The 26,030-nt window shown below is 45.3% G+C and overlaps 2 protein-coding genes across 2 annotated transcripts; one reads left to right on the forward strand and one right to left on the reverse strand.

The window, feature by feature from the left end:
• On the forward strand, positions 1 to 3,431 carry glrx (glutaredoxin (thioltransferase)). Its single transcript, XM_079747406.1, has 3 exons — positions 1 to 350; positions 793 to 926; positions 2,881 to 3,431. The coding sequence occupies exons 1-2, from the start codon at positions 144 to 146 to the stop codon at positions 904 to 906; spliced, it is 321 nt and encodes a 106-aa protein (XP_079603532.1). The 5' UTR covers positions 1 to 143; the 3' UTR covers positions 907 to 926; positions 2,881 to 3,431.
• On the reverse strand, positions 2,907 to 25,824 carry rhobtb3 (Rho related BTB domain containing 3; the record flags this gene model as incomplete). Its single annotated transcript, XM_079747641.1, has 14 exons — positions 2,907 to 3,025; positions 3,834 to 3,957; positions 4,035 to 4,201; positions 7,193 to 7,362; positions 8,920 to 9,029; positions 10,913 to 11,022; positions 16,411 to 16,607; positions 16,754 to 16,949; positions 18,462 to 18,570; positions 19,252 to 19,409; positions 22,145 to 22,337; positions 23,379 to 23,613; positions 25,483 to 25,490; positions 25,783 to 25,824. The coding sequence occupies 14 exons, from the start codon at positions 25,822 to 25,824 to the stop codon at positions 2,907 to 2,909; spliced, it is 1,938 nt and encodes a 645-aa protein (XP_079603767.1).
• Positions 25,825 to 26,030: the final 206 nt, after the last annotated feature.

Below are 26,030 nucleotides of genomic sequence, written 5' to 3' on the forward strand. Positions count from 1 at the left end.
TGAATTACGAATGCCAACTACTTACCGTTTGGTACTTTGATTCATATATCGACTACGTTGGACGTTGTATTGTACTTCTAGTTCGTTTTAGTTATTATAGCGGGGGGTTTATTTATTAATCTCGACTATAACCAAAAGAAGAAATGGCTCAGCAGTTTGTCGAGACTACAGTTAAGGGAGACAAAGTGGTGATGTTTATGAAGCCAACGTGCTCGTATTGCATTATGGCCAAAGATGTTTTATCCAAATACAAATTTAAACCAGGACATTTAGAATGTATTGACATCAGTAAACGCAGCGACATGGCCAAAATGCAAGACTATTTCCTGGAAATCACCGGTGCTCGCACGGTAAGTTTACAATTTGATTTCCTTTGATCATGAGGCGATTGTAGCGGTTTAGTATTTTTGAAGAAATAGTCTGTTACTGTGGACAGTTCTTGTTTGATTAATGTGTAGGCCTTTTGTAGTATAGTCGCATTACGGGTATTTGTGAACTGATGTCCAGTGTTCGCTGTATCCCTTCCCTTTGATCCAACTGATCAAAGTGACTCAATTACCGTCTCGGAAATGATGCAGTGATCATGCACAGCTGTTCACTTCAAACGGTGGAAAATAAAAAATGGTATCAATGCAACTGAACTCATCAAATGATCTAAATATAATCAAGTGGATGAAGTCGTTTTTCCATTGCTTTGAATGTGTATATACTGGGGGGAGGTGCACACAATGGTTCTGTGATCACGTGCCTCACTGACAATGATGTGCGTGTGTATCGTCTACGTTCCCACAGGTGCCACGGGTGTTTATCGGCGAAGATTGCGTGGGCGGGGGCAGTGACTTGGCAGAACTGGATCAGAGTGGCAAACTGCAAGGCATGCTTCAAACTATTGGAGCGCTTCAGTGAAGTATCACTGCCCGCACAAGGTACACACACACACACACACACACACACACACACACACACACACACACACACACACACACACACACACACACACACACACACACACACACACACACAGCATGAGGCAGTTCTTTAAGAGTGGTAGGACTAGCTGCTACGTCGGGAAGAGGGAGTGGAGGGGGGGGGGATATACAACCATTAGGTTTAAGGACATGTTCACAGCACATGGGTAAAAAGAGTGAAAGCAAACAAAAAACGTAACATTTTATTGCTGAGAAAACACGGATACACCCTGACATCAGTTTCATAGGATTAGTAATGTGCTCCTCCTGATTGACAGGTCCTCTGTGGTCCCCCCCCCCCCTTCAAAGTCAATCTCTCGCTGTTCTCCCATTGGCTGTGTTAATCATATGCCAGTGATCTTAGTGCATTAATTTCCCTCAGGGGGTCACATATTGGAAATGCTATCGGCAATAAGTGATGTATTAAAGAACACATTTTCAATTTGATATGTTGATCAATGGGTCCATGAAGACGTCATGATAGTGTTAGCTTTTGTGTGTGCCGACTTGAATTTGAGCTTCGGCCAAAACCATATTACTACCCAGCATTACATAATATGGTCTTAATTATAATGATAAGAGGATATAACATAATTCACTTGTTGGTACCATTTAGGCTTAAATAACGAACTGTCGAAACAGTTGATTGAAGTGCTGTGCAATAAAGTGTCGCCCAACACTGAAAGTGCACAAAAGGAAAGAAAATAAAAAACCTTCCATATTTAATGGCTTACAAAAATAATCACAGCACCATTAAATCATAATATATGATTCATGTTATTCCAAAATGAAATAAAATATATTTCACCTCTTAAATTTCCTAACCATGAATAAATATTCACATAACTTGAAGAACATTAAGAAATTATGCAAAAAGCACCTTTTTAAAAATGAACCAAAGGCCATGTTGCCTATATTCATCTACATTTTATAATGACATTGTATTTCATTTTCTGAAATGGATCATAGAAATAGCCCTGTTCGACCAAAATGGCATTGAGACACATTGAATAATGAATCGCATTTGAAATACTGATGCATGTAGTCTTTTAAAAGGAAAAGAACGTAACATAACGTAACGTTATATGATGTCTTTCCACATGAAAACAAACCTGAATGTGCTACTGGTGGCATTCGGGGTTGTGCATCAGACCTCTGAAAGCTTTACACTATGTTCTCCCAACAAGGCAACCCTTTTAGCTACATGACATTTAGATGTTTTTGAACTCCAGAGACAAGCAGTTTTTAGTTGTTTTTTTTTATTGAAACCCTTCAATGTTTTTTACGCAGGTAAACAGACATCATGGGCCAATTATATAGTGTTAAAACTATGGGATTTAGTAAAAGTGTCTCTCAGGCGTTAGGGGATGAACAGAATGATCCAGTAATGTCTCTAAAGTATACAGGGCTGCAGTCCAGCACAGTGGTGTTTCTGGTCCAGTCCAGGCTTGTTCCACCTGGTATGTCAGTATTGGTTGTAAATATTTCATTTTCATGTGATAGATGGTACCTATGTACACTCAGTCAGCCAGTCAGATGAAATATACATTTTGAATGGCTGTTGGTGGATGAGTCACTGGACCAGGCTTGACACTCAGGCTTTTCCGCGGGCGACAGAGTACGGGTCTCGTCGTGTGGACGCCGTTCCATTGGCTGCTTGGGGCCACGGCGACCTTTGCACTCTGCCCCACGGCGGTGGTGTTGTTGTGGTGTTATCCCCCCTAGCGTGTCTCCGCTTCGCCGCACTCCAGCCGTCCAGTAGAAATCCCCAAGCAGCCAGTACCGCAGCCCATAATATTGCTCTCCCTGCCGTCTTCTCTCCCAAACCAATGTGTTTGATATGTTCTCATGTTTGGTGACCCCCAACCTCCCCTTCCCACCTTGACCCTCCCCCTTCCCGTGTGTTCCACAGGGTGTGTGTGTGTCGGAGGGGGGCCGTCACATGACCGTGCAGCGGGACTTGCGTAGCTTGCGTCGCCGCTGCTGGTACTCACTGAGTTCCTGCAGGTAGCCCCTGGACGGCCAACGCAACCTCTCCACATGGTCCCTCTCCTCTTCTAGAACGCACACACATCACACGTCACACACACACGCAAGCACATGCATGATGACACAAACAAAAAACGTATAGAAACACACACACATGGGGACACGCGCACACACATGCACGGGCATTGATGAACACGGACGTGGCAGCTCTCAACACTAATGCTTAATGTCTATTAATTGCTGAGCACACAAACCTACGCTGTCCCGCCTTGTATAACGGCCAACACGTCAACCGTGTTTGTGTCACGCTTGATGCCGTCTTCTTTTTTTTTACAAACTACGAATGAATTATTCTTCTTTCTCATTTGGTTGTCCAGCTGAATCCTTTTCTTTACTCGTGCCTTTAACGACCGTCCAATGGATCCTAAACAAGTTTCCTGTGTATGACTAAAGATGACAATAAACGCTTTCCATCACAAATCATGTGCGTCACTGAAATGAGTCACATTCTTATCTGCTCGTTTCATAACATGCTTTAGCTGATGCATACGTACTAATGCCAGAAGGAATATAAAAGAAGCGGGCAATAACAACCTCCTGTAACCGACCACTCAGTTATAAGGAACCATGAGCCAGTGTGAATGAGCAACGGAGCATTCCCAGTAAACGCCACAGCCCGGTTCAGCTTCAGCCAATTAATGATGTAATATTCAAGACTAATCTGACCTTCTACTTTTCCATGAAATGAGTGTGTTGGAGTTAGGCCATTTCCTGTGGTGAATTCTGGAAGCATGGTGTGATCTAAAAAAAGGGCTTGTATGCCATGGAGGTGAAAGGTGAGAGAGTGGGGAGGGGGGGATACAAACAGACACTGACCCGAGAGCTCCAGGAAGTCTGCTTTGTGGCTGAAGATCAGGTAGTTGTTGGCGATGAAGTGGAGCAGCCATACATACAGCTGCTCGGCGTTGTGACACTGGGCAGCGCATAAGACGTTAGAGTCCTACATGGATCAGTACAGCATATGCTCCCATCACACGAAGTGAATTTCTCTTATCACAGACACACGCACGCACTGACCTTTGCACGGCGGAGTAGCCGGATCACACTGATACCGGTGGATGCCAGCTCCCTGCTGGGCATGCTCTGAAGGTAGGCACACACGCACACCTCACACAGATGCTGTAGGCGCTTCACTTGGTACATCTCGGCACAGACAAGCACTGCCATGGCCTGCAGCACACTGGCTGGACATAGAAACACACACACACAAGCACACACAAACAAGGCACAGTCTGATAGAGTGTAGGCTTTCACAAACACATCAAAACCTTTAATTTCTATATATTGAGAGTAATTAACTGTGGCCAGTATTCGTCCAGTATGGTTCTTTTGTTTTTTATAAACAGTGAATTTTTGCGCTTGTTGTCCTTCAAGAAAACACAATTGGTCATCACAGCTGTCAGTCAAACCCGCCTGTGGGCAATATGCACACTATGCCAACTCTCCACTGATTCCGCCCCCGGCCAAATGACGGGGTTGAATCCCTGCTGCCAGCCCAGTGTAAATCAAAGAGACTGCTTGTTCGTAGGGCTGCCCTGCTGAAGCCGACCATAAGCACCCACTGCGCTGCTCCAGTGGGGATTCTGACGCCTGTGGCTTTTGTTTGGCTGCTTCTGGAGATGTAACCTTGACTTGACTTTGAGCAAAAAAACGCAACAGCACAGCGGCATCGCCTCCCCCTCTCTTTGGCAGCTCTCTTTTCCTATTTCCACGTTCTACTGAGAGACATGTGGGCAAGTGAAAGCCCGTTTTGTCCTTTGCATGCACCAAAAGGGAGTTTGTTGAATATTTCTCACCAGCACCACTATTTGTGTGTGGGAAGACATAGAAACACGATTGTTTATTTTAGGTTTGGGGTTATGATTGATTCATCCTGAACCCGTGGAGGTGTGAGAGGCTCCTTACTAACTTACTTTTTAATATAATACATATAATGGACTTCAAAAAAGTAAAACAACGATATGTGTGACACACTGATAATTCAAGTCTTCTGAAGAGGTATGCTTAAACAAATCTTTGTGTACCAATGGAAATTTTTGCCATGAATGTTTTGGGTGTGTGTAAATATTTCCGAGAAAGACTCAAATACATATGTTGGTGGTGATTCCGCCTTGTTTTGACTTTATGGAAATTACCCACACCCAGTTTGACCTCCTGCAAAACACGTGACTTTAATATTAGCAGTGAGCATTGCCAATGAGTGCTTTTATTGAGCACACTTATGCATACTGCATGTGTAAAAGCTGGTGATGGCTCTTTCACACCTGGGAATGTAACTGGACAACATATCTCCTCATGCTAATCTCAGCCTCCTCTGTTCACTTGGCCAAGGTCACCATTGGCCTCGCCCTGATCATCTGATACATAGAGCAGGCAAAACCAGGAAGCGTCTACAAGAAATTATAGACATGATCCTCATTGGCTGTCACGATTGTCATTCCCAGAAATGTAGACATAGCCCCAGGTGACATGTCTTATCTTTATTTTATCTTTAGTTCAATCCCATTTAAGTCCCAGGTGTACGGTCCACGGTTGGTCATAATTGCATGTCAATCAAGACCTCTTCCTAACAAGTAGGTGGTTCTTGACACAGTTAATCAACGCAGTGTCCCAGGGTCTCCATATGAAACGTCTGGCTCTGTGAGGCTAATGAAAAAACCTAATGGCGGTGATGTTCCTGAAAATGCATGGTTCAATTTGGGGAATGGTATATGTGGTTTAATTTGAGCTCACTACTGTTCTCTGCAGTACTCCGGGGAGACGCATTGGCAGCCTGTGCAAAAACACTTGGTTTCATAAGGCCCTGTCATCTTGTTTCAGAAGGACCATTAGGCAATTTGGTCGCTATTGTGTGTTTAATATTCACAAGACCTTAATTGTGGGTTTCATGCCCTCTCAAAGGTAAAATAAAAAAACTATAATGGCTAAAATACTGTATGCAGGCTGATGACAACAGTGTGATGTAAGTATTAAGGAAAAACACAGCTTTGCCCACATCTCAGAGCCCCAAGATCAGCCGACACTGCAAAATACATGCCATAGATTTAGCTAGGTAGATATAGCTATTAGACGGAACTGCAGATTGGATATATTAAATATTGTTGGGTAAATATAGTATTTTCTGAAAAATGATCTTATAAAATGTATAGATTCAATTATTAACAAAGGCTTGCTATTATTTCATAAATAGTGTAGCTTGAAATGTTTTCTTTTGAGGTTTTGTGTTAAATTGGTTTTATTGATGTTAACACAAATGAACACAAAACCTCAATGAAAAACATTACAGCATAAACTGCTGCGTTATGCTGCTTATGCTTTTTCTTCCCGCTGTTACCCTCTGGCCATGGCCTTTTGAAGTAATAATTTTGTATAATGGGGGTGCTGGCATTCCTTGCTAAGCCACTGCATATGTTACTTCTGGTCTATGTTTTACCGTTTGCATATGAGGTGGTCTGTGAAAGGTCTTTATGACATTTTGGTGGTACACCTAAACTCAAAAGTTGGAAACCACCGCCATAGATCAACTTTAAAACAAAAGCCACGGTCTACAGCTCAGGCCCACCCAGCACACAACGTCTTTTGGACGTTGATATCTGGGCTAAATCCCCTCTAGCCCAGATATCAACGTCCAAAAGACGTTGTGTGCTGGGTGGGGGCCATTCTATATCATTGTGATATATATATCTATACAAATGGGATTCAAATCCTTTCTAGTGTGTTCTTTAGAAGACAGCATTCTGTCTTCAGTACCTCTGCTGATGTCTTTGACGGTGGTCTGGATTCTACATCAGTGACCTTTGGTGTTGAAGGAGGTTGACATCTTGTTTGATTGCCCAGCCATGAAGCTGTTCCGAAGTCATACAGAGCCTATATTTAATTTGCTATGAAATATGTAAAGCACGTTGGCTATCTTTAAAAGTGCTTTATAAATGCAATTCATTATTATTAATTATTATAATAATACTATTATTATTATTTATATTATTGCTCTTAAAGTCTTCAAGCTGAAAATTATAGAAAGAGACACCCTTCCTAACCCTTAGTTTAGAACATGGCTTTTCAAGCGTTTGCATGAGATTAAATACTTCCCTTGCTTTTTGAAGCAGCAGCAGCAGCCGCAATGATGGTGTTCATGTGTTATTGGGGCGTTTTGAATCGTCACGCAGTACACTCACCAGGACAGCAGGTGTCAGTGTAGAGGTACTCCAGGAAGGAGAGGAAGGTGTCTGAGGAGACTCCGTGGATCGGCACCACTCGGCTCCGAGCCTCTGCGTACTTTCCACTAAACATGGCCGCCATGACGTCACAGCGCGCCACCAGTACCGCTCTGTGGGCTGGCAACACACTCCCTAGAGAAAACACACACACGGGCACACACACGCGCACGCACACACACACACACACACACACACACACACACACACACACACACACACACACACACACACACACACACACAGACATACACACACACACACAGACACACACACACACACACACACACACACACAAACACAAACAGAGACACAACCACAAAGCAAAAAATAGATAGTTATAGTTCAGTCATAAGACAGATAGCACAGATAACAGATAGAAAGGGAATAGCATACATGAACATAGGCTATATTATAAAACATCAGTGCCTTACAGATTCAAACATTCTTGAATCGAAAATAGAACACATTGTGTCACATGAGTCAAATTAATTCCACCAAAAGGTCATTTAGCAACATAATTACTGTGATTCATTGAATCAATTATAATTGAGGGTCAGGGGTCAGGGTCAAATTTCGAACTGGGGGCTAAGGTCTTCCCGACTCAAAGCAAATTTGAACTCTTACTACTTGGAATTCATATAAATTAGAATCAGTTATCTGATGAGTAAGTAAAGAATACACCAAGACGGGGTGAATAGAATGTATGTGTTCTATGTTTTTGTGTGTGCCTACCACTGCCCGAGTGTACCACATTAACCAACAGTGATAACATATTAGATACTTTCATATATAACAAGCGCTGTGAGTGCAATTTTGAAAAAAACCTAAATATACATTCTAGTTTTATGGATGCAACAACTGTTTCGTATACACAGTAGTACTCTAATAAGAAACTAAGGGAGTTTATCTGTTCTATGTTGTCTGTTTGGGGGAGCTTTAAAGGGTAGATGTTGATACTGAGGTATGTGTACATACCAGCACGTCATGCGTGTGTGGTGATGTTCTATTAAGGTTACTGAACGGACAGAGCTCGCACTATTCCGCCCAACATCCCAAATCTCCTGTCTGTCTCGTGAACAGCATAGAGATGCCCACCAGATCTGAGGGGGCCTTGAATGTAGAAGAGGCTAAGTGAATGCTTGGGGCATTGTCTGCAGCCTCTGCCATCTCTCACTGCTGCTTAATACAGTTTCAGTGAAAAATATGATGGCCAATTTAATCACAAGGATGGATTGTGCTGACCAAAGCCGGGAGAGCCGCGCTCTAACTCCCCTCTCTCTGAGGCAGAGGATGCCGGAGGAGTGAAGCATTTATGGGACGGCTTCTCGCAGCACAGGAACTATTCTAGCAATACAGATGAGCAGGAGGAATAAATTGTGGCTATGGGGAAACTGGAGAAACCTAGCTGTTTTGGTCATCAACAACATCATGCCGCAATAGGACACAGTGAACAATATGATTGAAGTGTTTTCTTGAGGTCAAAAACAAATAAATGTGATATTTATAATCCTTAAATCAAGGATTATTAATGTGACCTTTATTCACTGTCAGAGTCAGAGTCATTGCATTAAATTAATATGTGTATTCACTTGTGTGTGGGTGTCTGTTTGCGGGTGTACGACTGTGTGTGTGTGTGTGTGTGTGCATGTGTGTATGCAAGTGTGTGTGTGTGCGTGAGGGAGGACTTGCCTTGCACCATGAAGATGACGTCAGAGTAGAGAGGAGAATTAAAGAGACTGACGAGGGTCTGGGGGCCAAGGACTGCAGCCCGCGCACTGGGGGTCTCCCTGGAGGCCTACACAGAGCCACACACACGCAAACACACGCACACACGCACACACACACACACACACGGCCACACACACACAACCATACACGGCCCCCCCCTCCACACATACACACGCACACACACACACACACACACACACAGTCACACACACACACACACACACACACATACAGCCACAAACACACAGCCACGCACACACACCGCATACACACAAACACAGACACACAGTCACATACACAGAAGGAAGACAAGAATAAGAAACACACACACACACACATCTCGAGCGTAAAGGAACTCATCCACCCCTATATATCTTCAGAGACATGGAGGAGATTCTACTCCACAGTTGCCGCGGCCGCTAAGGCTCATAATTCTAATTCTATGCATTGGTCTTCGCTCACCTATCGAATATTAATAGGCTGTCGGCCACTCTGCTTCACACAAGTCACGCCATCTGAGCTGAATTGCCAAGCACAGCCGCTATGGATCTGATGCTAAGGCTGGGAACTGAACAGCCAATTGAAAGACTTCCTGACACATATTTGCCCTTGAGAAGAATGTCTTACGCAAAAATACTAATAATCCATGCAAAGGCTCTGAACCGTGTTTTAAAATGTGACTATTTGTGATTGTTCTATGTGTGGTGGGAGCCACTCGTGTATATTGCCACAGAACCCCATCGTCGATACTTGACCTTTCTCTTTCGACTGAAAAACAACAACAATTGACTATATTCTAACAGCAGTGTTGGTGGCAGTGGTGCCTAGGGAGTGTTTGATATACACATACCAGCTTTAGAAAGCGTTTGAAATATCCCTCGCTTTATATAGAAGACATACAGAGGACGCATTTTACTGGGAGCACCTTGCACTGTACATGTATCCAGGGAAGCTGAATGAGTCGCTCTGCATTAGCCTAGCCTAGCTGCCTGTGGGTTTGATCTGTGCTGACCACTGCTGGAGGTGAATAGACCTCCTTCATCCAGATGGGTAGCCATGGTGTAGCGTAACGTGCCTGGTACCACAGACCTGTCAGGTCTCAAATCCTTCCTCTAACTGTGGTAATAGTAGGCACTCATGTTGGCACGCGCATACACATACACAATTCACACAGCTGGTCCTGGCATTGGAAACAGATCACAGTGCTTGCTGTTTAACAGGGTTTTCTACCCTCTACATATGCCTCTAATTGCTTATTTAATCATTTGTGATATGCTTAGTCTCACAGTGGCTGACATGTGATAAGGGGCAACTAATTGTGTTAATTACAGGTTCATTATTGTTGCTTATTGGATAATGAGATGAGAGGCGCATGGTTGGTTTAAACAGCCAAAATGTGTGATTAGACTCTAAAATGGAAGGCGTTTTGTTGCAAAATGTCAGGTAGACATTTGTTTTCGTTAAACACATAAATAGTAACACTATCTCTCAAAAAGATCAAATAAGAATTGCATTACGGACTGCTAAATAAATTAAGCAGTCCCACAATGTGTATGCGTGTGTGTGTGTGTGTGTGTGTGTGTGTGCGTGCGTGTGTGTATGTGTGTGTTTGTTAGTGTGTGTATATATGTGTGCGTGTGTGTGTTTGCTTGTGTTTGTGTGTGAGTGTGTGTGGGACTTTGTGTATTTATACATATGTGTGTGTATATATGTGTTTGTGTGTGTGTGTGTGTGTGTGTGTGCGAGAGTGTGTATATGTGTACGTGTGTGTATGTTTGCTTGTGTGTGTGTGTGAGTGCATATATTTTATGTGTGTGTGTGTGAACGTGTATATGTGTACACGTGTTTGTGTGTGTGTATATATGTGTGTGTGTGTGTGTATGTGTATATATGTGTATAAGTGTGTGTGTGTGTGTGTGTATAGGTGTATATGTGTGTGTGAGTTATCACCTTATCCATGCCAACGAAGGAGCGGATGCGCTCCATAAGCTGTGCCACAGCCAGGGTGTTCTTCAGCTTCTCCACGAGGGCCTCCTGGAGGTGGTCCCATTCCCACGCTCCTGCACCCAGCACACCCTCACATTAGATACACATACACACCCATACTGTCAACCTGCAATAGCCTCCTTTAGTTCACACACACACACTCCCATTGTTATGATCCTATTTGTGAAAAAACAGGACCTATAAATAACAATAATCCCATTCACCCGAACTTAGCTTTGTTTAAGTGTTTAAGTGTTAAATGATTTGTGGTGTATCCTTCTGCCGATATGCATTTGCCCATTTTCAGAGGTCAACACAGTGGGAATAACCCTTTACGACTACTTTTCTGTTAGAAATTGAACCAGATAACTCTCAGCCTTCGACTTCCCGCGAAGCAATGCTACTTAGCCATCTGCTGTAGCCGCACATTATCACCAAAGATAGCGACATACACACACAAACAAGCATTCACAGAAACCAACCACATTATATGCAGCCAGCCACTTCAAGATCCAATAAATCAACTTCTCTAACCATTAACCCATACAGACCAAAATAGAAGAAAGGGGAAAATATAAAAGTCCTGAAAAAAGTTATGATATGTCGCCATCTCTGTGGCAGCGAGACAACATCCACCCTACATGATACACTATGGTTGGGCGCGCTCCTTTAAATAACCCGGCAAAGCCCTTCAGCCTGATTGAGGGGCGGAGCGCTTCAGTATCATCCACCCGTAACACAGACAGCTGTGGGGAGCACAGAGGCGGATGTGCAGCACTCGGCTTATTAGCTCTTCAAAAGGGCTGTATGTGGTTTGAGGAGAGAGAGAGAGTAAGAGGAAGGGAGAGAGAGAGAGAGAGAGAGAGAGAGAGAGAGAGAGAGAGAGAGACACACACACACACGCACACAGAGAAAGAGAGACAGACAGACAGACAGACAGACAGACAGACAGAGACAGAGAGAGAGAGACACACACACGCACACAGAGAAAGAGAGAGAGAGAAAGAGAGAGAGAGACAGACAGACAGAGAGAGAGAGAGAGAGAGAGAGAGAGAGAGAGAGACACACACACACACACGCACACAGAGAAAGAGAGAGAGAAAGAGAGACAGACAGACAGACAGACAGACAGACAGACAGACAGACAGACAGACAGACAGAGAGAGACAGAGAGAGAGGTAAGAGGGGAGTTTGGCTAGGCTGCTACCGGGGAAGATATGTTGTGTTTGGTTGCTAAGATGCAGGATGCTTCACTGTAGGGTTGGCTGAGATGAGGAATTGAACAACAGGGCTGGGGTTGAACCTGAATTGTTGGGTAGTGTGTGATGCCATGAACACAATCAACAGTCAAACTCATCAGATTAAGATCCCACACACACTCCCTCACTAATGGTAAGCAATTTGGGTGTCTTGAAAAGCGCTCTAAGAATGCATTTAATTATCTTATTATTAACACTCAAACATCTCTTGTCAGTCTAACATCACATGACCACTGTTCTGTGCACGGGGCAGAACTCGTCCTGCCCTGAACATGACACAGAGAAACCGTCTCTGCTGAATAATCCATCGGTATGCCATGGAGACAGACCTAGAACAAACAAACAGACACCCTGTAAAATCTGCCTTGAATGACAAGCAGCTCTTGTCCAAAGATTCCCAGTGAGGGATGGATCGTGTTGGCAGGGAACAACGATGTCTCCATTGCCCTGCTACACCGGGAACGAAGATTCATTCAAAATGAAATTGGAAAACAACTGTCCACTAATTTTTCAATTTCCCGCACTGTACAGTGCAGTACAGAACAGCATGACAGAAACGGTCAGACTTACACACTAATTCAATGATCAGAGAGTGAGGAAGACAGTTATACTCCATTAAGCACTGAACATACAGAAATAACGCACAAATGTACACACACACGCACACACACACACACACACACACACACACATACAAGCCATGCTTACATTATTCCACAGCGATGTGTGAACCATGTTGATGGTTAATTGAATTCCTTAACACAGCTGATTGTGCTTTATTGAGATGCGTCATCGCCTTGCAGAGGCTCTCTATAATCACACACACACACACACACACACACACACACACACACACACACACACAGCTCTCTCTTGCTCTGCTTATCTCATGGAAACGCAAGCTATTTTTTTTTCTTTCCTTCTTGTTTAAACTCCTCCCCCCCCCCCCCAGCCCCCCTCTTCTCAATCTCACATCCCCCGCTCCTATTCTCTCCACAAGCTTTCTATGTGCCTCGCCTTCTCATTGTACTCAATGCTCCGAGCGCACACACACGCCTGCACACACGTGTGTGCACGCCACTCAACCTGTGTGGGTCCTCACCAGGTTCTTTATATTCTCTCAAACAACTCTCTCCCTCCCTTCTTTTTATTCATGCAATCACTCTGACAAATACACACACATTGCCACACACACATATACACACACATCATGCCTCAAACACTCCCTGCCACACGCGGACACTGCAGTTTGTCTTTCTTAGGTTGTCCCATCTCTTGTGTTGCACATTAACACTATATTACGCTATATTATTTCAATTATTGTGTGTATACTGCATGTGTGTGTACATTATATTTGTGTACGTGAGTGTTTGTGTGTGTATGTGTGTGTGTGTGTGTGTGTGTGTGTGTGCATGTGCATGTATTCAGTCAATCAGTGAAGGTTGCTCCTATGCATGTTAAATTGGCACACAGCGGTGAACAAGATGTCACTAGGGTCCTTCACAATACGGACCGAACATGAAACACAGACCGTAATGAAGGGCTGGCATGCAAAACAGCACAGCACTGCAGTCTCTCAGCTTAGGCTGGATATAAATCCCAATAAGAATTCCCTTAACTATTTTGCATAGCTATGATAATTGGTAAAATGACGTACGGTGTACACAGAGGCCCACATACCAACATGTTATCTTTGCAGAGGTGTGTTATTTACCTTTTGGGATGACTTTAATATCTACCTTAAGCCATCTACTACCTAGTGAATCGATTTCCTTTTACAACACTTTTAATTAGCATGCCATTGACAAGCAATTGTTAATGAACAATAGAAGGTCCTGGATAAAAGCCAACAGATGGCAATATTGTCAATAAAGTATTGTTTCCTAGTGCTAATGCATCTTTGTTTGTGTCCATTGTAGAGCAAAACAATGCCAGATCAAAATAAATGCTCAGAGCTCCTTCGAGTCGCAGCACATGGTTATTCAACCTGAATTGTAGCAGAATGCTATTGTGAGTTGCGGCACATTTCATATTCATGTTGTGCCTCTTATGCAGAATAAACCAGAGGACATGTCACCAAAGGAAGTAGACTGCATTCCACGGCAAACATTAGTTGTGATATTTAAATCACACCGAGCTTCTTCTGACGCATGAGATCTAAAAGTCTCTCTTCTATCCTCCTGGATGTGTCATTGCAGATGTAGCGCAGAACAACTGTTTCTACGGTGATGAATTGAGGCTATTCAGAGACTAAAGCACTTTGTCAGAGATAAAATATAAAATGATTCTGTTTCATGGGCCGTGTCCGTGCATAAAAAATCGCAAAGGCCAAGCATAAAGTCAATTTTAACACCATTAACAAAATTGTAATTTATTATTTTTACAAATGTTTACTTCAAAACTAGCTCATGATGGATAATCCATTTCCGCTCCCACAAGCTAGTTTCTTAAAAGGATTAAATCTGAACCAATCCAGATATCGCCCTGGGGTAGGAACTCAATCCAGGAATACTGCAAAAGCACCAATACTGTAGACGCATTGAAAATGACAGTGTGACAAAACGATTCATCTTTGCAATCCCTTGTTAAACCAAGCCCCAGACAACCAGGCGTTAAACAGTCAAGAGGTTATGTGGCATCGTACAGACACAACATTATGGAAGGCGCCCAGTATTTAAAAAGCCAGGACATGCACAGACTTCCTGAACGGTAAAAAAAAAAAAAAAAGCAGCTGGCATTTCCACACTCTGAAACTAAGACTTCAATGCTGTTCATGCTAGCCTTGGGGACAAACAACAAGCAAACCTTTCACACCTTACACACACTGGGGTTTATGACCTGCCTCATGCAACTTTTATTTCCCCCTGGGCGGGAATCCAACCTGGGACTGTTACCACACATCACCTCGAAATTCTCCTCCTACTTCCCTGTCTCTCAAATCAAAACATCATTTTTACTAACACAAACTTATCGCATTCATACACAAACACACACACAAACACACACACACACACACACACACACACACACACACACACACACACACACACACGCACGCACACTCTAACACACACTAGCACACACATACACAATGCATCACTGAAACCAGCCAAGTAGTCCCTCACACGGCCTACCTTACACCATATATCACTTATATCGCTCAATAACTCAAGCTACATAAACAAATTCATCACCTAAAGAAAAAGAAGAATTGCTGCCTCAAAAGCTACTATGCACAAACCGAAGACTCTTATCACATTAGCAATAGTAACAGCAAGAACCATCACAATTAGGGGAAAATCGCTTTTATGCCTTTAGGATTGTAGCTTGCAAGCATTGCAATTTTAATGATATACAATTTGGGAAAGATACACGCTTCTAGGTGATCAGTTAGGCGGTGACTCCAGCAAACTACGTCAAAACAGTGCAGACGTGTTGATTGCTACCATGTGTACTGTAGAGTCATCTCGCTCAAGCAGTCCTACAATATGATAGCAGAACTTCTGGAGGAGACAGCACAGAGCCTGGGTCGGGAACCAGGAACTGGAAGGGGCGGAGTTAGGCCTTGTTTTCTGTTTCGTTGGAGATATTCTACCAGAGTTAAACTCATTCATGTGAGCGGCTGGAGGGGAGTGTAATGCGCTATCGGCCAATCCACACAGTGTTGATTTGAACTCCTTTACAGACACACATACTGTTTATTAGTGCTCGGCGAGTTTGGTTTTGCAGCCTCCAGCAACATGATTAGTCGAAACAAATACGAAGCGAAAGAAAGGAAAATGCCCTGTTCCCCCATATATCATCTAGACTTTAGATTATGAATTACTCTGATTTCTGAGACAAACTGTAGAGTAATACAGAGCAGGCTGATGGCAGGGCCCATTTCCTTAGGAGGCAGGTAGTGGAGAGAGCGTGCAGGTTAATGGGGCCGGCTGGTTCTGGCTGTTTAGACATGTAAGTGGCCCGCATCGCCCATATGCTACGATTGTACTCACACACTTTAAATGCCTGATTTACTGTCGCCTCTTTATGCTCTCTGTGCTGCCGTCATATGCAATGTTGAGTAAAGGCTTGAGTCATAGGCCTCCACTTCTGTTGACTATTGATTTCTTTGCAATATGTATTCTTGTTTCAGCTTAGCCTCAGTTTAATCTATAGCCTTCAGTGGGTTTCTAAGTGGGCTGTGTGGAATGTGTGCCTCACCTCTGTAAAGGAACATGAGGGTCTCCCACAGGCACAGGCACAGCAGGGGGTCCTTTACCACCAGGCGAGAGAGGCGTCCCACCGTGTGCCCGTCTGGCCGCGGCATATCGTCAATAATCCCGCCATCCCACGTGGAAAGCAGAGAGTGGGGACCACCGTCTCGCTCTCGACAAATACACCTCGACTGGGGTCGTTCCCTAGAAGTGCCAGACACCAAAGTCACCCTAAGTGCTCTTTATACAATTCAATAAAACTTTATCGCTTCATCACCCTTCAGACGGGGGGGGGGATTGCTAAAGCGCTATGATTTACGACTGAAGGCTTTTCAAACAGTGGCCCCGACCTGGACTTGGGTCCCAGAAGCAGCTGTCTGAAGTAGGGGCTCACGGCGCACAGTACCGCCGCGTGCGCCCAGCCTAGCTCCTTCCCAGAATCCCCGGCGAAGAAGGCCACATCAGCGAACTGCACGCCGCGCTCCAGCAGCCACTGCATGTCCTGGGAGAAGCTGGACTCCTCCACCCGGATCGGAGGGAGGCGAGCTGCACCGCAGGAGGGAGGTGGGGGGGGGGGGGGGGGGGGGTCGTCGTCGAAACGAAGGCGTCGGGGTACAAAAGGGAAGGAGCAGAAAGAGGGAGTGGGCGGGCGAGAGGGGAGGTTTAGAGAGATGGAGCATCGTTCTGGAACAATCAATGGCACAACACATCATCCCCTCCACTGGTGACCGTTAAGAAGGACGAGAGGACGGATGGATGCGGAGACATAAACGACGTGAGAATAATGAGTTGTAGAACAAAGAATACTGTGATGTCTAGCCAACAAGGAGGAACGGAACGGGGGCTGTGGATATGAGAGGAGAACGGGACGACAACCCTTGGAAAACCAGAGGTGCAGGGATGAGCCGGATAAAGATATATAGAGGTGTGAGACAAAGACAGGGAGTTAAGTACATAATGATGCATTAAGCGCGGTGCTTCGGCAGGCCCGGAGTGAGGAGGTCTTACAGGTAATGGCCATGTAAATAATAGCCCCGCAGCAGACCTCATCTCCTTTTTAACGGTCCCTAAAGCGTATCGCTGAACCATTGCCATATATATTCAGGGCTGGCTCTGGAGCACCGGATCGCATACAAACCTACAATGGAGTGAAACCTACAAATTGAGACGAAGAAGCCGTTGCTGCCAGGGCACTGCCCTCTGTGATGTTCAGGGTCACGGTTCCGGGCTGAGATAGACTCAGCGGACGGATCGATATCACCTCGAGAACGGAACAGATTAACCTATTTTGAGATTTAGGAACAGGGACACATGGGGGCTCGCCGTCGACGGCTCGGGCAGAGGGTACGGGGAGCGGATTAAAGACCGGCGCGAGGGGGAAGGTCAAACCGTAATTCAAATAACCATTTGTTTGAGGAACAACAATTTGAAAGAGAGAGACGTGCGCTAGACGCCTCTGCCTCTCCTCGCTCCTCCCCCCTTCCCTCTGCCAGAAATGGCAGGGATATGTCCTTGAGCAAATCACTGAGAGCGAAACGGCCAGTTACTCCTGTCGATTTTAGACTGGCTGGGAAAATATCAAAATGGTGGGTGGCGTCATGGGGGGAATGGGTCTAACAGTGTGCATGTAGAGAGGAAACGAGCAGGCGGGAAATAGCGCGTTCTCAGCAAAAGCACTCCCCTGCTTCATAAAGGTTTATCCTTTTATAGTTTCATCGTTTTATAGTTATCATTTTATCATCAGAGATGACATCAGAGAAAGATTTATAATTTAGACCTTAGAGGTATACCATTATATTTTGCAGTTGCTTTGCCGTTCCAAATGAAATGAACAAGCTCAGCAAAGCTTCTTGTTGGTAAAATGAAATTATGATAGGGTTCATATATTTCACACGTTTCATCACTCATTTCATGGCTCTTCAAATTCAATATCAACAAATAATAATACCCTCAGAAATACGTCCTGTGAGAGACTATATCATCCTAATGCGCAAGCATAGAAACATTGTGTGTAGAGCTGTATCTCAGAGTAAAGGGAGCACCATATTGACCTCTGACCTGGTTGTTCCAAGTGAGGAGGCTGTGGTTCATTCACTTTATTGACACGCCTCTTATCTGGTCTCTCTTTGGCTTTCTGCTTCAGACACTGGATCATGAAGAACTCCAACTGGGGACGAATCAAACATAGGAGAATAAAGACTTGGTTAGTTTGAGGAGCAACTAACAAGCTTTGCCATTACAGTGTTCAACGTTATTTACTATTGTTATGTAAATATCGATTCCTCTTTGTTTATTTAATACTGACGACCATTGAGCACGAGTCACCAGTGCAAAGTTTCTGCAGCAATAACCAATAATTACATGTCCTGTGTATTACGCCAGGCTCAGGAACTGTAGCATTTAAAGAAGAGCAATTCCTACCTATTGGAATGATTCACATGTTCACACTCTGATAGCTTACATTTTAATCAGATCTACCTTCATCTGGTTACACAGGTCTGGTGCTGCAGCCTCGTTATCAATAATTTGCACCTTAATCACTTAAAGGTGACATATTATACCACCAGATGTGAGTGTGATTAGCCATTACAAGCTGTTTTGAAAATCTGCCTCTTCTGACATCACAAGCGGGCGTGTCCGCCTAGATGTTTGCTGGATAGATGAGTCTACCAGCCTAACCAGTGGACTTTAGTAGACGTGCTCATCTGTCTTATTAATCCCAACCACACCTGGTAATATAACATGTCCCCTTTGATAATTTCACACGGCCAAAATGCTGACATAAAATGGGAGATTGTCCAGTGTGTTTGGTCATCACAAGGAGGCGCAGAATAAGAGCAGCACCCACCACACTGCCAAAGTAGCGTCCCACAAAGACGTGGTTGAGTGAGGGCAACTCCAGGTAGGTGGCCCCCAGGTCCCGGGACAGCTGGAGGCCCTCGCTGTGGGGCACACTGCTGCTCCAGTCGGAGGCACACAGGGGACAAGTACAGGGGGGCCCCTCGTCTGGGGGCCACAGGGAGGAAGAGGAGGAGGAGAGGGAGGAGGAGGACGAGAAGGAGGAAGAGGAGGAGGAGAGGTAGGAGGAGGAGGATGAGAAGGAGGAAGAGGAGGAGAAGAGGTAGGAGGAGGACAAGAAGGAGGAAGAGGAGGAGGAGAGGTAGGAGGAGGAGGATGAGAAGGAGGAAGAGGAGGAGAAGAGGGTTACACATGAATAAGGGGTATTTTTCATATGTTCTCTCAGTTTTACCCTTTATTTAACCAGGTTGCTCTCATTGAGATTCAACATCTCTTTTACAAGATAAACCCCGGCCAAGACAGCTGCAGCAGACAATACAATACACTACACAACAACATACAACAGGGAATCATTGAGTCGGGCAGAGAAGAAGGAGCTAAACGTACGAGGCCAGACCGTTGCATTGATCTGCAACCGTTGCAGTCCCAGCTTCGACCATTGACTTATTATTCTGTCAGTGGGACAGCTGCCTCAGCCTCATCTTGTGTTCTAGCTCATTCAAAGACGAGGGGGGCCGGAATACTATTCTGTTTCAAAGCATTTCATCAAGTTGCATCAAGGAACCACTTTTTTAAGTAAGGCTGGCCCTGGTTTAAGCAGGCAAGAGTCTTGCGTTGGTAATGCTTAAAGCCCATGAACTAGACCAGGACAAAGACCGCACCGTCATGAGGGGTAGAGAGCTCCTGTCATTGTTGCTGAGGATGATGCTGATAAACTGAGATCAAATCTCCTATTGTGTGCAACAAGGTCCTTATCGTGTACACCAAAACCAAAACAATGACCAAAGCCTTCAGCGATGAAGGCGGTTAAACATTTACAAATGGGACCTGACTGAAGTTGAAACAATACCCATTCGCTATCTCCGGTCTGGGCCATTAATTCCGATAATGTCTAACCTGTTTAACATGGGTTAGGGTAAGACAATAAGGATAATGGTAAGATGAAGATTCACCCTCAGATTCAGCAAAAAGCCTGATTAATCTGGCTCTGCACATCAGTACTGTATGTGCAATAGCGTGCGTTCATTGAGAGGTTTCGTATGCTCGATACATCCAGGGCTGACAACGCAAGGGGAAAATTAGAGCGATTAAGCTCGAGGAGAATTCCGCTATGGAGAGATTGCACAAAGGAAGAGGCAGCCTGAGGATGGCAGGAGCAGAGTGAGGGAGCTAGAGAGAGAGAGAGAGAGAGAGAGAGAGAGAGAGAGAGAGAGAGAGAGAGAGAGAGAATGGAGAAAGAAAGAGCCACACATACAGCTCAGTGATCAGGCTTTGACGTCTTAAAAATCGGCCAGCATTGGTACACTGAATGTGTGTATGTACGTTTGTGTGTGTGTGTGTGTGTGTGTGTGTGTGTGTGTGTGTCTGTCTGTCTGTTTGGGGGAGGTGAATGTATGAGTGTTTGTGCGTGCGTTTATGTGTGTGTAAAAAGGGAGAGGCGGAGAGGGAGAAACCTGGAATAAATTGTCCAAGGCTGATAGACTGTGACTGGGCATCGCTCTGACATCATCACTCTGTGCGTTGCGCGCTGTGTGAGGGTATGCGCGTGCGTGTGAGCTTTAATGGCCAAATTACCGCTACGCTATAGAGCATCCTCTGCTCCACTGGCGCCCCTGGGTGCTCTAAATCCGTCAGCAGGAAATGGTCGACGATCGTCCGTCAGTCTCAACGCTCATCACAGGGGGATTCACTTGGAAAAGCTCATAGCCGGCAGAAACACAATAGAGACGACCTGCATCCCTCACCTCACCTCACCAATGTCCGTTCCCTCCATCCTTCTCTCACATCAAAACATTTCTCCCCGTGCAACAGCGTGATCAGCTCGGCTTGCCCTAGCAGATCTCTATCTCTTTCAGGAAAGATTAAAATACAATGCCACTGGGTTTGCTTGCTCACAGGGTTCATAAAGGGGTCTGTGTTGTTTGGTGCCAGCGGCTGCCGGATAGACGTTTGTCAGGTTAAGGAGAGCTGACGTTGAACAGCACGGCCACAGGGGGCGGGGCCGTTACTCATAAACCTGCACTTTGGTGTTTATTGAACTCTTGGCCTGTCTGTGATTGTGTGCCTATGTGTTTGTGTGTGCGGGGCTTCTAATATCCTCATAAATATAGATGAAGGTAATGCCTTGCGCCGGCTTGTTACCCCACAAATATGCATTAGAACCGGCAGGATGACCAGCGATCAAATTGTCAGTAGATCATTATCATTATGTTGAGGACAAGCTAAAGGACAAACGCCTCATACAGCATTGAGGCGTGACTATAATAAAATCCCTGCCAGGTTGAGACAGCAGATTGTAGCAACCCCGAAATCCAATCCTGATTGTACCAATGACACTGGTGACAAAGGGACTGCTTGTTCAAAGATTAGAACGAAAACAATTGCAGGCAGCTCATTAACAACGCAGGTAGATCGAATCTGCTCCCAGACATCCATCCCTTAATGCCAAGAAAGCTCTTATGGGACTCCTACTCGTGGGCGATTGTGGGCTTTTTCTGAACCTAGTTATTATACAAGGGCATCTGATGATATACAGTTAACATTACTAGAACAATGTAATCCATAAAGGACGAGAGAGAGAGAGAGAAAGAGAGAGAGCAAAAGAGAGAAAGGGAGAGTGAAAGAGAGAGAGTTAGAGGCGGATGCTGCCTAGGGCTAACATGTGGTCGTTCTTCCCTCAGCTCCCTGGAGCCCTGAGATCGATGCAATATCGTTGCGCTCACCGTGCAGACGTGCTCCCACGGCGACCAGGATGACCGGCACACCCCAATGCCTCAGGAGGGGGCGGAGTCTGGGCGCGTAGCCATTCCTCACCTGCTGGAAGGCCAGCTTGTCGTTTACAGAGTACTTAATGACCAGAATGTCCGCCTGCTCAAGCACACTCCGTACGCTCGCCCAATCACTGTCCAGCAGATCCTGGTGGAGGTGATGTAGTAGGTGGTGGGGGAGGGGGGGGGGAGGGGGGGGGGGGGGTGTAGCATGGAAAGATTAGATGGTGCTTAAGAGCAGTTTAGCGTAACAGAAAAAACACAGCATTAATCTACGCCATACGACTCTGAACTCAATTTCCCCCCCCTATGTATCTTCCTATGAGTCTCCCTATTTCCCCTCGTTCCGGGATATAGTTGCATTACATAATATCTGAATTATTTTTCCTGCTCAGTGCAAGATTACGGGCAAACCGTTGCAAGCTTTGAACAGAATCGTGTTTTGGAACAGATTATATCTTTGCCACGATAAAAAACGAATGGACGGAGGCAGTTCAGTCACCATCATGTCAACAATGGAAGTGGGGGGGGGAGGGGTCACAAAGGATTGGTTTAAAAGGATCAACAGTTTGTCGTTTATTTCACATATACGATTTATCATTAACCACCGATTGAGTGAGTTGAGGTCATGTGCGTGCCCTGATTCCTGCTGGAATGACCATCATTCACTAAAGAAAGAGAGCGTTGTCGTGCAGATGAGAGTCTGCATCCCAGCAACGGCAGCAGCCTTGAGTTTTTGAACATCCTTTGAGCCACGGCTGCAGACTCAGAAGTGGAAAACAAAAAACAAAAACCAGCAGCTCCCTGACTCACGCTCCCAGCACAGACTAAAATACCCTGCCTGCTTTCATTGCATGCTCCGCCGTCTTGGCCTGTCCTGACCTTCCTCCATCGCACTGAATCAAATAAGAAAATAAAACCTGCCGCGCAATCTTAAATTAATGGCTGGAATCCAGATACGAAAGAGAGAGAGACAGAGATAATAGAGGAGCCCAGGAGTGAATGATTTCATAAAGGACAAATGATTGGCCTGTCAGGGAAATGGATTAGATTGAAAAGTCGTGTCTATCTTGTCTGTCTGATTGTCTGATCGTCTGATCCATCCATCTATCCCTTTATCCATCCATCCATCCATCCATCCATCCATCTGAGCAACACGTTCGTCCGGACCCAGGCAGCAGCCTCTTACCCAGCTGGGGCAGTCCCGCACCACCACGCTCACATCCCCAAAGACCTGCGAGGTGTACTCCATGAAGGCCGGGTGGTGCAGGCTGTTCTCCAGGTCGTGGGGTCCCACCACTGCGCCCTGGCCCAGGTAGCTCCACAGCAGGCCCCCCTGCAGCTGGCCCTGACCCATGGGACCCTCCTCCCCGGGGCCCACAACCCCGGGGCATTCGCTGCCGAGGGCCACGATATGAATGGACCTGAAACAGCACACCAGCGGCCCGACATAACCATGAGAGACATGGGGGGGGGGGGCCAAAACAATGATCCATACGAAGCACTGAAGCCGGTCCAGAGGTTTGGCGTGCGTGTGGATGGCGTTGGCATGCACAAGTGATTTATAAATCGGATGCCAAGCCGCTCTCTGTCCTCCCTTAATGTTAATGTGTATCACGCGGACAGCGCATCAAATCATTGAGAAATAACTAGCAGTGATGTAAAGAATGAAATAACTGTAACATATAGGCTTAACCGTTTGTCTTTTTTGCCATTTTGGTTACACTTCACCTCATTTGTATCATAACTGATAATAACAACACAAATTATAATAAGTAATATGATAATGAATAAAACATACATTTTGCAATTAGAATAATTATTATTATTGCATGATTATTGCATTGTTATTGTATTATTATATTAATATATTCGGGGGAAAACAGCGTGTATGAAGATACATCTGAATGAGATAGGACATTATCTTAAAGCAACTTACATTGTGGGGTTTTCTCTCGACTCTGCGCCGCGGAGCACGTTCTCCACGGTGCGTTTTCACATGAGTCTGCAGTCAAAGGCTTTTCCGCAATGAGTCGCGGTTCTGCTTGCTTTCTTAATCCCTCTCATCTGTGGCATGTGCTCGTTGAATCACGGCCGGAGAGTTTCGCAGCTCACTCGCATGTGTGCCTCTCTTTCGAATCATTAAAGCGAACCTTTTGGAGAAGAAACCCCCCCAAAAAAATATGTCCTGACCGCAGATGCGCACCGGACCGCCGCCTGGCGAGCCTGCTGTCCACCGCGCTTCGTTTCAGCCGGTTAATAACATCAGGCGTGCACTATGCTACACAGAAACAAGTTGTCATTCGCTTAAAGAAAACAGAAAATGACGCTGAACCAAATATCCTTGCATCTCGATGTCCCAGTCCATGCCAAGGGTTATTCCGTAGAAGAATGAAGCCCCCCCCCCTCCCCCTGTAAGTATTTCTGGCAAAGTGTAATAAGTAATAAATAATCAGGCTCGGAGAGCGAGGCAGCGAGGGAGAAATGGGACTGAGAGACAGACAGAGCAGAGAGCAGAGCACCCTACCGAAGAGAGGGCTCGCGCCTGACTCAGCACATACACACATACGCACACAAACACGCACACACACACACACACACGCACGCACGCACACACGTGCGCACTCACACAAACAAGCGCGCGCGCACAAACACACACACGCACGAACACTAACCAACACAATCACACACACACGCGCACACAAACACGCACACGCTTTGCGCGTTGGAGTGCCATCGGGAAAACGACGTTATTGTAGGCTACCCCTTTGGAGCGACTCGACATCGAATAAATCCAACTATTTTACTGCTCCATACAAATGTAGCCAATTTCTGTAAACTCCTTGTCATTGTTTGTGAGCTCCGAATTAAAGGGACTGGACTGACTGCTTGTTGTAAATTAGACTGCCTGACAATGGCAAAGAAGACTTCAGACGCCATTCCTTCACACGATAATTCAGGCCAGTTCAGACAATTCAGTTCCCTACTGCAAAGTAATTACAGAGAAGTGCAGAACCAGTTTGAATATGTGGATCATTTTGTATCTGGGGTCAAACAATAGTTGTGCTTGATGTCCCATGAGGTAATTTATAGGCCTGTATTAAATTATGTCTTGAAAGGTCAGTGTACCTACTTGGCTTGCAGACCAGGTATGATTTGAAAGCATGACGTGGAGTTGTGCTTTAAATGTCTGTTCAGAGTCCCGCCCGGCCCTTTACTGCCATGAATTATGAAAGACGCACACAGTCATCCGAGGCCAAACGGCCCGTCAACAGCTGTTTGTGCTGCGCTACCTTACATGCTGAGGCCATAATGGGAATACATGAACACAGGAGCAAGCAGTGTCCTGCATTACTCCACCCGCTGTTGTGTCTACTCGCTGACCCCCTCCGTCTGACCTCATGCAAAACGTCCATCTGCTGGCTGTTCTATCTCACCCCTTCGCAGGTTTGTTTTGTCCTGCAAGTCAACTTTGTTATTCTGAATGTTCCCTGTTCAGCCGTAGCCCTAGGTCTCGTGCGTGTGTGTGCATAGTGTTTTACATGTCAAATGGTTTGTTAGTGTTCAGAGAATACCAGAGAAAAGCGCGGTACCTGCCTCGTGAACAGGGCCTCTGCAGGCCTGTTGCAGCCCATGGGTGCCAGAGAGCCAAAACACAATCTCTGCTTTCTTTTTGCCAGCTCATCGATAAGTCAAATTATATCACAAGATGGCCCAATTTCCTTTACTTTCATCAAATGACAAGGAGACTTCTATGGCTGTGTGGATTGTGAGCATCCTAGACATAATTATTTATGGTTAGGGAAATGCATTATGCATGAGGGATATTGGTATTCCTCTG

Source organism: Pollachius pollachius (genome assembly GCF_949987615.1).
Source record: "Pollachius pollachius genome assembly, chromosome: 12".
Classification (NCBI taxonomy): Eukaryota; Metazoa; Chordata; class Actinopteri; order Gadiformes; family Gadidae; genus Pollachius; species Pollachius pollachius.